The sequence below is a fragment of the Equus asinus genome, chromosome 3, assembly GCF_041296235.1.
Source record: "Equus asinus isolate D_3611 breed Donkey chromosome 3, EquAss-T2T_v2, whole genome shotgun sequence".
In the NCBI taxonomy this organism is placed as follows: domain Eukaryota; kingdom Metazoa; phylum Chordata; class Mammalia; order Perissodactyla; family Equidae; genus Equus; species Equus asinus.
In genome coordinates, this window is record NC_091792.1 from 91505558 (window position 1) to 91518395 (window position 12838).

The 12838-nt window shown below is 40.4% G+C and overlaps 1 protein-coding gene across 5 annotated transcripts in view; it reads right to left on the reverse strand.

Annotated features, from left to right (window-relative positions):
- Positions 1–12838, reverse strand: part of HERC3 (HECT and RLD domain containing E3 ubiquitin protein ligase 3) — a 100524-nt gene that overhangs the window by 45083 nt on the left and 42603 nt on the right. For 4 of the 5 annotated variants that reach the window (XM_044766318.2, XM_070505373.1, XM_044766313.2 and 1 more), the window contains 7 exons: positions 11219–11378; positions 7215–7291; positions 6140–6361; positions 5061–5152; positions 4177–4307; positions 3436–3596; positions 1392–1468 (listed from right to left, as the gene is read on the reverse strand). In XM_044766318.2, coding sequence (XP_044622253.1) covers positions 1392–1468; positions 3436–3596; positions 4177–4307; positions 5061–5152; positions 6140–6361; positions 7215–7291; positions 11219–11250 — 792 coding nt within the window. In that variant the 5' untranslated portion in view covers positions 11251–11378. Of the gene's footprint in view, positions 1–1391; positions 1469–3435; positions 3597–4176; positions 4308–5060; positions 5153–6139; positions 6362–7214; positions 7292–9403; positions 9520–11218; positions 11379–12838 lie in introns of those variants that run through there. The other variant, XM_070505374.1, reaches the window with a different exon arrangement.

A 12838-nucleotide genomic window follows, 5' to 3' on the forward strand; every position in this document is an offset into this window, starting at 1 on the left:
GGAAAATAAAAAATAAAATCTTAAAAAAAAAATCCAACTACATATACTAGACTCCATATTTATAAAAGGAATGAAACTAAGTTTTATGTTGAATTTCACAGGAAAATTAAAGTTGGATATTATTATTCAAGTCAGTTTCTTAGGGAAACGAATAACTTCAAATTCTACTACTTGTGGACAAAAAGTTCTTAACTGCAGATTCAGTGCTTTTCATGCTTTGCTTTATTGGCTTCTCGAAGAAATACAATAATTTCAGCTTTCCTCAAGATTTCTCTGTGAAGTACTGAAGCTGGGCCTAAAATAGGTCTAAGGCAACAATTCCAAATCACCCCAGATGGTAGCACCAAACTGAACCTTCTCCAGGCTCCTGACCTGGAAAAAATCGAATTGTCCGTTTCAGCTGTGTTCCAACCAGCAGTCTCAGGCTCCACCCCTACCTTGTCTACCACAATGACAGAATCATACTGACTAGAAGGCAAGAAGGTTGCATATTTAAAGACGGCAAAGTATCAGACTAACAGGGAGAGCTTCCTTGTTTGCACAGTTCCTCATTTTCTTCCCAACCAATTCTGATTCTTTTATCATCACCAATGGCCCTTCCCTGCTCCTCCAGGAGAGGACAGGATCACTGCACCACATATGGTTGGTCCTCCCTAAATGTGTGTTGAATAAAAGCAGGACAGGTGAGGGAGAGGAGAGGAGGGAAAGCACAAGAGGAGGGGAGGGAGTGAAGGGCAAAAAACAAGTTTGTGGTGCTGATTTCAGACTGATTTCCCTTATCCAGGAAGAGGGGAATGAATTAAAGCTCTGTCTCAGATACCTGGACCACACTTCTACCTTCAACCCCAAAAGATACTGGAACGTCATTCCTCCTGACTCACCTGCTCCAGTGATGCAGCAGACATTACGAGGGAGATTTTAGCACAGTGCTACGAGCAGATTATAAGTAAGAAAGGATACCTGAATATTGTGGTATCTCTTATATTTAATATATACTCAATCATATCAAAGAAACTTACCAAGTTCTCAAATACCTAGCATTTGTTGCTACTTCATGGGGAAGGAAAGAAATGGAAAGTCAAACAACGCCAAAGTATGAACTTTGTAGGCCTCTTTAAATCTCTTTTGAAACAAATATAGATATAAATAATTTTAAATTATAAATTAAAACTCGATGATTAAAATACCAGGAAAATTACTGGCACTTCAAGGGAGCAAAACAGGGATAACTTCTTCAAGGTTTAGTTCGCTTATTTTAATAATATAAAATTGGTAGAAACAAAGAGTAACACTGCTCTCATGTAATTATTTTTTCATGTAAGTATTTATTACTATAAATATTGGTTCACCATCACTCCACCCCCAAGACAATAGTCAAAAGAAAATTTTACCTCATATTTGGAGCAAAGTACAAAAGTTTGGTCTCCTCCAGAGAAGATCTGCTTAACTATATGATATTTAAAGCGATCTGTCAAAAAAATTTTCAACAGTACATTTTTCAATAATTAAAGTTTTCCTTGATTCCTTTTTCTAATATTCCAAAATATACTTCAGAGTGGTTTCCTATCCATTTTAATTATTTCAAAGAAGAAACTGTCTCTCTTGGCTCTCTGCCCAGGACTGTTTACTTCAATTAAAAATAAATATACAAAATGTCACCCTCCACTCTAACCCTAGCCCTGCCCCCTCCCCAACCATCAGCTAATCCTGACCTCGTTTCTATTTTTCACTCTAACTCTGTTATGCCATTGATCTGAAATTTAAAATGATCACTACTATAAACGGTAATATATGCCTAAGATATAATGCAAGATCTGAGTGTGGGGGTCCCTGGTCCCTTCAGGATGAAGCTTGCCATATAAGGACCTCCATTTCCTTCTCCCTGCCTTATCTCCCATCACACTGCATCCATGGGGACACTGTGATACAGCCACATTGCTTTTATCACATCTCCAGCCTTTTCCTTCTACCACCCCCAGTGCACACGGTGTTCTCCATGAAGGGCGCCTCCTAGAGCATGATAGGAACAGTGCTCCTGGAATTGTGGAATTCTGTGGTACTCACCACTGCCCACTCCCTCATAGTCCTCTACCTGGCTAACTCCAAATCATCCTTTAAGACACAGCTCAAACTTCCTCTAACCGGAATACTCCTTGATGCCTTCCTCTGTGCTCCCAACATTACCATGAAGGTTCCTAAAACCACAGCATTTACATAATAAATTGAAATTTACCTACTTATGTTATAAAATCACTTTGGCAAACATCCAAGCAAAAATTTATGATCACATGAGTTAGGTTGTAATTAAACTTCAAAAACTTAGTTTCAAATTAACCTATAAAACACCTGAGTTTTCAAAATTGGTATATTTCTTTAACACATGCATTCCTAGCATGAGTACACCCTGGAGAAAAAGAAATTTAGAAATGACAGAGAAGAGGACACGAAGCCATTTTTTCACTTTTGAGAACATCACCAAAACAAAAATCTTGTTTATTTTATATTTTAAGTTCCACTATATTTTCACATGCTCATATATTCACTCCATAAATATTTATTGAGTGAGAAGTTTGGGCCAGGCCCTGTGCTATATATATGCTAGGTTTACAAAGAGGAAAAGACTCAATTCCTGTCCTTAAGTTTCTTATAATCCAGTAGGGAGCCGATGATGGTTATTATTAAAAAACAAATCCTGATAAAGCTGTAACTGTGTCACTGTATAGTCTCCAAAATCAAAAGTAACTATTAAATCATGCTGCTTTTTAATGCCTCTGCAGCTCCAGGGCAGCCTCTGGATTTATTATTTCATATCACATATTGAGTTTGCCTTATTTTGATTTCCCATGAAATGGACACTGTGCTATTTAACTATTTTTTAAGAGAAGAAAAAAATGGCATAAAAAGAACTGTCATGTTATGACCAAAATAGCAACAACAGCAAAGGGAAGGTACCACAACACAAGCATTAAGAGCACAGGCGTTAGAATGACCTGGGTTTAAATCCTGCCCCCAGAACCCCTGTGATCTTGGGCAAGTTACTTAACCCCCTTACGACTCAGTTTCCTCATCTCCAACATGGGGACAACCACCGCTAGTTGTTCTCAAGGATGTTTTGAGTGCTCAGCATAGTATGGAACCTAGTTAGGCACTCAATAAACATTAACTTTTATGATTAGCAACGATAATAATTAAAATTTATACAACACCACCAAGGTCCTTGGGGCCAAAATAACATTTTCTGCTTTATTTATTCTCTAGGATCTCAACTACAGAGCCTCATGCATAGTTAGTACTCAAACACTTGCTGATTGATGTTAAAATACCTCATATTCATTCCCTCCAAAAGACCTCAGGGTAAAAAGTAGAAACATGCTCAAAAAACAATTGTTTTTATCATTTAAAATATCATTAAATTCCAATGAAAATCACTCTTACCAGCTCTGGCTGAAAGCTGGCCACTGTGGGCAGCCCAGTAACCTTTCACAGGAGATGGGCACTTCACGTTACAAGTGTGTCCAGTTCCTAATTGACCTCTTGCTCCACAACCAAATGCATAGATGAGTCCAGAAGAAGGCACGAAGGCTAGGGTGTGTTGTCTGGGGAAAAACAATTCAAATGAACTCACAGCTTAGTCTCTACTGATATGGACATACACTCAGACTTTCAACTGCCACATGTGGGCACTGCGATTCCTAGGAGTGCCCCTAGAAATCCTCCCCCATGTTTACATGTGACTCTGTGCAGTGGGTGGCTCTCCATAATACTATCCTTCTCTGACACTTGAGGTCATGGGGAGGATGGCAAGACTTGGAAAGAGCTGAATGGCCTGCTGCATTTGGCCTTTGGGATGAGAGGGAAGAAGCAGGGTGAACAGACAAAATTTCCAAGAAGTTCTTTGAGGCTCCCTCACTTTACTTTCCTCAGGTCTTCCCCACATCCTGCTGCTCTTTATCCCAAAAGAAGCCTAATGTCTCCATGATGCTGTGCTTATCTAAAACCCTTCCTTGCCACACCCTGCTCAGATCTGACTCTCTCCACACATTCACTGTAGATGTGCATGCAGTTAAGATTTCTTAAAACGAGGGTGGTTAGGTCTAACCGCATTCTCCATCACGACAAAGACAAGATCCATTCCTGGGGCTTAACAGATACCAGGAAGCTCTTAGGAGCACTCACCTGCCACAAGCAATCTGAGTGACTTCACTGCCCATCAGCTCTAGAACTCTTCTTGGATTAACCTCGTCATTCATAGAGTCATGTCCGAGTTGCCCGCAGGAACCAGCACCAAAGGTAAACACACCTCCACTCTAAGAAGGAACACACACCACGTGACCGCAGTCTCTGAGTTTGAGGGCACTCCTCTAAGGCTTTCTGTACACAAAGTTCACACCACAGTGGTCTGACAAGAACACCACGCTCACTAGATACTCAGTCAAAATCACTTCTTTGGAACGTTCATTAAATAGAAAAATAATCAAAAAGGAACTTAAGACTACATCTTTAGGAAACAAAGATGGCACTGCTCAAGGGAACGTGCATCCTCTGTAAATTTTGAAAATTTTTTAAAAGTACAATGATGTGTTAGGAAGCAAAACAAAAAAAGCAGAAACAAAGAGGTGAAATGAGATGATTTTGCATGATCATTCATATTTAAGAAATTAAAGTCTCCACAAACTCCTTGGCAAGTAAGATATTTTTAGCAGCTGTACTTGAACAAATTCTAAGGTATTTTATTAATGTGAATCTATAATAGTATTTGTTCAACATGAAATACATTTATCTCTAGATGTGACTGCTTCAGAAGCAAAAGAAATAGGTTGATATTTTAAAACATTAATTACATTGCTCTTTCTTTTTTACATATTTAAATGGCTTGTTTTAAAGGAACACAGAATGTTGCTATATATATTTTAAGGTTATTTATAGTGAACTATTTTTAAACATCATCACTGCTCTCTCTAAAAAACACTATCAAAAATAACAAAGCAATGAGAATCATCCATGTCATACCCAGCACCGAAGCGCCACAGAACAAACCAGAACACTCCAGAGTCCCTTACTTTTGTGAGAACTGCTGTGTGTTCTTCTCCACAACTAATATAGACAACTTTTTGCGTTCGTAAGAGTTTCACATGGCAAGGAGACTCTCGATCTAGAATAAGATAAATATCAGAATGTCACTACCATTCGCCTTTGAGATGAAATATACACAGCCATCTTAGCATGAATTTGGGGTCCCCTTGGATTCCTGACTCACATATTCAGCTCTCTGCCTGCACCTCCACTTGGATGTCTAACAGACATCTCGTTTTTAATATTCTAAAACCTAACTCATGGTGTCACCACATTCCCTGACTCTGCCCACCCACCCTCTGCCACACACACACACACACACACACACACACACACACAGTTTTCTTCATTTCATAAATGGCAACCTTATCCTTTCAGCTTTTCCTCTCTTTATTTCGAACCACACATCTAACAATGAGCAAAACCAATTAGCCTCATCTTCAAAGTATATACAAAATCCAACTTTATTCCCACTACCTCCAAACTGGTCTTCCGGGAACATGGACCCACTATAGCCAAAGTCAAACTGGATCACTCTTTTCCTCAAAACCCTCAGTGTCTTGCTCTCTCACCAAGAGAAGAAGCCAAAATCCTTACCCCGCCCTACCGAGCCCTACACAAATGGCCCTACACCACCTCTCTGACTTCCTGCTTTGCTACTCTTCCCCTGGCACACTCCACTCCACTCTTGAGCACACCCCATACCTTCCCACCTCAGAGCCTTCACCTGTCCTGTCCCCTTCACCCAGATATCTACACGTCTCATTTCCTACCTGACTTCCTACAGGGCTCTGCTCAAACATCATCTTATCAGAGATGCCTTCCCTGACCACCCTACATAAAACAAGAAACTTTACCCTCAAACCCTCTGACAGACTATATATTAACTGGTTTGTTGTTTGCTTCCACCCACTAGCAGACACTGAGCCAAGGTCTTATCTGTTTTGTTTGCTGCTGTACCCTTAGCACCTAACATGGGTCCAGCACATAGCAGACCCTCAAGCAGCATGTGTTAAACAAATGAATGTGCTTTTGAACCAAAGAGATACATATGAAGTTTACCTACCTTCTTCATCACTGAGCCCTAGCTGCCCTGCATTATTCATCCCCCAGCCAAAAACGGCTCCTGAGAGAGACAGGGCAAAGCTGTGCGCCCCTCCTGCAGCCACCTGAGCCAGCGGGATCCCCTCCAGGGACCTCACCCTCTGCGGGCTGGCTTGGGAGGGGAACTCCTTCCCCAGGCCCAACTGCCCGTGGCTGTTCTTTCCCCATGTGAAGAACTGACCATCTGAAATAAGAACAGGATAACTGGAATTACCAGAAATGATGCAAGTTCCAGCCACAAAAATAATATCATTAGAACAATATGGTTATCCAGTAGGATCATTTGTTAATTGATCCCCTACACACACCAAACCGTCCCAAGAGCAAGGGAGCCGAGACATTTCATGCTGTAAGACGGCCATAAGCAAAACTCCCACCTGTCCTGACAATGGAGTGGTAAGCTGAGTCTTACTACCCTTCAAAGGCCATGAACACTTATGCAAAGAAAAAATTAAATGTTTACGTCAATTCAGTTTTGATGGAGAGTTACCAGGCTTAGATCTACTCAGCAAGCTGAACTCGTTCTGATCACCCCAAGACCACAAGACCCAGGACTTCAGGAGGTCCAGCTATGACCTGGATTATAGCACAGAGCATCAAGCAAGACATGCAAGTGCAGACTTCCCCTCAACTTTATTCTAACATAAAATACAGCATTATTTGCTGGCTTAGGTTTCTCTAACTCCTTTTTTAAACTTATTTGGGAACTTCATAGTGGAATGTAGCTTGATAGTGTACTGTGGCTGAGAAAAGCCAATCTTCTGTATGCTCAAGAACACAAGTACAGTCATGCTTCCTGCTCCTCTTCCACCGCAAGAGAGTTGGGGCAGCAATGATGACCGCCTTCTTCATCATCCACACCCTGAAAAAGTATGAGCTACACAAAGGCTGACTGAGACCTGCCACTGTCCTACAGGAATGCACAGATCCTGACCAGTTAGTCAATGGTTTCCAGTTAAATAACATCACACAAAAATGCAAAGAGAAATTGTTGCAAAATTAACATAACATTAGCATATATTTTAATATTACATTACCAGCTGCAAGAGCCAAGCAATGCCAGTTGCCACAGGAAACTTGCAATATTGTCTGTTGGTTCAGCTTTTGTATTAACCTAAAACAGAAAAGGCTTTCTTCTTAAGAAGAGTATTCACAAACAATGATCAGACATATTCCCAACTAAATAAAACAGCTGTAATAAATAACACCTTTCCTAAAAGACTTTCAAAAGTCAAATATATAACCTTACATGATATAATTCTCTTAGGTCTTTCACTAACCTCCTGCCTCTCAGGTAGTTACTGTTTAACAAAAAAAACTCTTCAGCATTTAAACCCATTACCACAACCCTCTGTTAATTCCCATGTGTCATCTCCAATTCAGGGACAAATGGAATAAGCTACAGAAGAGAGATGTCTAAGAATATGACTGGTGTCTATATGGCTTTCACAATGAGAGCAATGCCATGATCCAGCAATTCCACTTCTGAGTACAGATCCAAAAGAATTGAAAGCAGGGTCCCAAAGAGGTATCTGTATACCCACATTCATAGCAGCATTATTCACAATGGCCAAAGGCCAGAAACAACCCAAGCGTCCATCGACAGAGGAATGGATAAACAAAATGTGACATACACATACAATGGAGTGTTAATCAACCCTAAAAAGAAAGGAAATTCTGACACATGCTACAACATGAATGAAACTTGAGGACATGTGCTAAGTAAAATAATCCAGTCACAAAAGGATGAATACTGGATGATTCCACTTATATGAGGTACCTTGTGTAGTCAAATTCATAGAAACAGAAACTAAAATGGTGGTTGCCAAGGGCTGGGAAGAGGAGAAATGAGGAGTTGTTGTTCAATGGGTACAGAGATTAATTTTTGCAAGATAAAAAAGTTCTGGAGATTGGTTATATAACAATATGAATATACAACATTAATGAATTGTGCACGTAAAAATGGTTAAGATAGTAAATGCTATGTGTTATTTTATCACAATTTTTTAAAAAAATAAGGGCAATGCTTCCAAAACTCTGATTCCCCTGGACGGTAAAGAGGAAAATCGAATGACTACTTTTCAAATCCCGCGCCTCTGCTTGCTCCTGTGAAAGACAAAGAACAGTACATATTTCATAGGGTTGTGGTGAAAAGTAATGAAAAAAATCCATGTGAAGTGCCTGGCACTGCCCAACAGAGGTGGGCAGCTGCCTGGGAGTACCTCCTGCTCTCTATCTGAAGAGTTCTTAAGTTGCCAGGTTCCATACACATTAAGTGTATGCCATGGGAACAAAGGCGTCAGACAGACTGGCCCTCCGGAGAGGGGTATCTCAGGAGACAGACAGGGCGGGGGCAGGGGGGTTACTTAGAGAGATTGGCAGATACTGCTTGTATTAATGCTTTGTTTTCTCATTATGAACAAGTTAAAATGGAGTTCACATATCAATTAGTACCACATAGCACCCAACTATTTCTTATTGCGATAATTGTATATTCACAGGCAGCTGTAAGAAATAATAGAGAGATCCCTTGTACACTTGCCCAGTTTCCCCCAATGGTGACATTTTGCAAAACTGTGGTATGATATAACTAGGATACTGACACTAATACAATCTACCAATCTTACTCATATTTCCCCAGTTTTATTTGTACTCATTTCTGTGTATTAATTGTACCATCTGTCTAGGTTCACGTATCGACCACCATAGTCAGGATACTGAAGGGTCCCAACACCAGGAGTCATCCTCGTGTTGTGCTTTCATAACCACTCCTGCCTCCTCCGTCATTGGCCCCTAATGACCACTAATCTATCCTCCGACTCTAAAATTTTGTCATTTCAAGAATACTATATAAATGAAATCATACAGTAGGTAACCTTTTGGGATTGGCTTTTTTTCCCCTCAGAATAATTTCCTGGACATTCATCCAAGTTGCTGCATGTATCAATAGTCTGTAGAAGCCCACTAGTATTTAAAATTGGAAAATACACTACTGCCTAGGGGACCAATGTTCCAGAAATGTTATGCAGGAACAGCCCTTTTTCCTGGTCAGTTTCCACTCAAATTTCCCATAATTCTCCCTTTATGGGCCACCATTACCCTTGTCATAACCTTAACAATCACAGTTGAAGAAGTAGGTCAAAAGGAGAAAGATAAGTAACAGGGAAATGATAGCCTTGAAGTGGAGAGTGGGGTACACACAGAGCAAGCATAGACTGTGTTTCACCTGTTCATCTCACTCTGTTCTCCCACTGACTTCAAAGGTGCACAATATGCACTTCCATTTTCAAGTCAGGAAACCAAGGCTTAGAGAAGTTAAACAATTTTCCCAAGGTCACTCACCTAATAAGTAACAGAGCCAGTATTAGAACCTGAGGCTGTCTGACCTCAAAGCTACATTACTTTCCACAGTACTGAGGTATGAGTTAACAAATTTATTTCAATTAAGCTATAATATAAAATTAGACACAAACCAAAGCCTCGGAAGTCATCCATAATTTAGACATGACCAGAAAATTAAATTGCTACTATAACACAGATCACTTCATTTTTAGAAATGAAATACCATTAAAAATCTTTACTTCAGGCCTTGGTCATCAACAAATGAAATACTTTTGTCGTTAATGCTATAAATCTTTTCCCTAATATTACACACAATTTCATTAAAATATAGCACTCCTTTTTTCTCATTGCCACTCTCCCCCTTCCCCTAAAATTAAATTAATTTTTGGAAGAAATGAATCCGAGGCATTACTTATTCTAAATCAGGAAGTGAGTCAAATCACTCTTACCTCCATGTTCCTCTTTTCCTTAAAAGAGCTTTTGATTAAAGAGACAAAAATATAAGGAGGGCAAAAAGGAAGACAAAGAAGAATATATTGTCCTTTAAAAGGGACAATAATTGGGCAAGGGAGGAGAAGCCACTTATTAAACAGACGTGAACTAAGCAATGTACATGCTGGGCACCCTTAGCAATGGTGTTGCTAAAATGAATAATCCAGGTCTCCTGCCACTGAGAGCTCCCAGCTTTCTATTAAAAATAGCCATTAAATAAACAACTACAAAGAATCTGACAAGTATACAATAGGGGTATGCTGTACATTGGTAGTACAAAGGTACAGGAATCAAACAAAGGAAATAAGCTGGTGACCTTTTTTTTTTTTGAGGAAGATTAGCCCTGAGTTAATATCTGCTGCCAATCCTCCTCTTTTTGCTGAGGAAGACTGGCCCTGAGCTAACATCCATGCCCATCTTCCTCTACTTTATAGGTGGGATGCCTACCACAGCATGGCTTGACAAGCGGTGAGCAGGTCCACACCCAGGATCCGAACCGGTGAACCCCGGGGCCACCAAAGCGCAACGTGTGAACTTAACCACTGTGCCACCAGACTGGCCTCACTGGTGGCCTCTTTGATCATTAAAAACCCTCAACAAACTGAGACTCAACCCCTAAAAAGTCCGCCTGAAAGTAACTTCAATATGTTGGATGCTAGTTTCTAATGGTGAAGCAGAATTAAATAAATATTTAAGAGACTCAAAAGCACTGTATTAGTCTTTTTGTGTTAAAGAATGTATGTATATTGGTTATTTCAGCTGTTCATAATGCTTAAGGTAATTTGACCTATTATAGGTAACAGGTTAGCCTTGTGAGAGTCTAGTTTAAAGTCCTTAATTGAGTAACTGATTTATACTTGCAATTTTCAGTTAAAGGTTAATAAGTTCAGCATGTAAAAAGACACTTTCTTTATTCAAACATTTATCAAGTTCCAGGCACTCTGGTAGCAACTAGGCTATTAGAATAAATAAAGTACAGTGCTTAACCAACTCATTTTTAACTGGAGATAAACTCACTTCTGTAAATAATTACAATTTTTGTGACAAGTGCTATAAGAGTATAAGGCACAGCAGTGGCACAAAAGAAACAGCAATTAAATGAAGAAAGCAGAACCAAAAACAAAGAGTCTAACAAAGCAACAGCAGGAAATAGTGTTTACCACAACTGACATTTGAGAACTCAGATTCCTGTCTGTGAAATTCTTACCTGGGCACTGCCACCGAGTCCTCAGTAGTCATGAGTCCTAGTTGACCATCGCTCCCTGCACCCCAAGAAAACAGCTGGCCCCGGTCACTGAGGGCCAGATTGTGGGACTCGCCACATGCCACATGGACAATGTGCTGATCTGCCAAAGCTCCAATTTGCTCTGAAAGAGACCAAACCAGAGGAGGAAAATGTATACCAAGAGACAGGAATTACACAGAATTATCTTCCTGGGCAGTTTTGTTTTTCAAAGAAAACCACTAAATCTGTACATTTATAGAGATCATAAATTTTGCATGTTTCTCAAAGTTATCAATATAGAGCCCAGCTACACTGGGTAACACACACACCTGCAGCAGCACACATATCCCAGATGTTCCCTCATGTGCCTTCTCTCCAAGGAGAAGCCAGAAGGTTTACTATTTGGAGACACTGAGCCAGGGAGGTCCAAATGTGAGTGGGAATGAGGCATGTTACTAAGCCAGGGAGGTCCAAATGTGAGTGGGAATGAGGCATGTTACTAAGCCAGAGAGGTCCAAATGCGAGTGGGAATGAGGCATGCTACTAACCAAGGGAGGTCCAAATGTGAGTGGGAATGAGGCATGCTACTAAGCCAGAGAGGTCCAAATGTGAGTGGGAATGAGGCATGCTACTAACCAAGGGAGGTCCAAATGTGAGTGGGAATGAGGCATGCTACTAAGCCAGAGAGGTCCAAATGTGAGTGGGAATGAGGCATGCTACTAACCAAGGGAGGTCCAAATGTGAGTGGGAATAAGTCATGCTACTAAGCCAGAGAGGTCCAAATGTGAGTGGGAATGAGGCATGCTACTAAGCCAGAGAGGTCCAAATGTGAGTGGGAATGAGGCATGTTACTAAACAGTGGGCCTGAGTGAAATTCTGCCTGGGAACAATGAGAGCCCTCCCCACAAACCTCCCACTCCCACATCCAGAAACCTTTCTTCCCCTCAGTTCCAGAATACAGTCTCATAGACATCTAGCCAAGAGATAGGAGGATTTATCTGAGAAAACCGGCCCAAAAGAAAAGACCCACAGATACTGACATTTGTGGGTCCCCTGTTGAAATGTTCAGCTTCCCACCAGTTAACAAATTACCCACACACAGCTCCACTCACATCCTAGTACCTCACTCTTACAAAGAAAAAAGTTAGGCAGGGTTCATCATATATGTGGGGAGAAGTTTAACATGAAAGACATAGAGCAAAACAAACAGAAGAAAATAAACCCTGAAGAAAGAGATGGTGCAGAGATCTGCACAGTTTCACCTGAGAAGGACCTATCGTTAACTACGCTTCAATAAGAAAGAGAAAAGAGAGAGGACCTATGAAGGGCTCAGAATGATGGCTGACAAAAGACCTCCTTCAGGAGCACTTCTTCATCTTGAAATTTCAGAACACCAAAAAAGACTCTCAAAGTTTCTAGAAAGGAAAACAATTTATATACAATAGAATGGGCATCAGAACGGCATCCAATTTCTCAGATGCAATACTGAAAACTAGAAGACAATGGGGCAATGCCTTCACAATTCTGAAGGAACATGACTTCCAATGAAGAATTCTATACCCAGCCAACTATAAATCAAATATGAGGAAAGAGGAAAAGAGA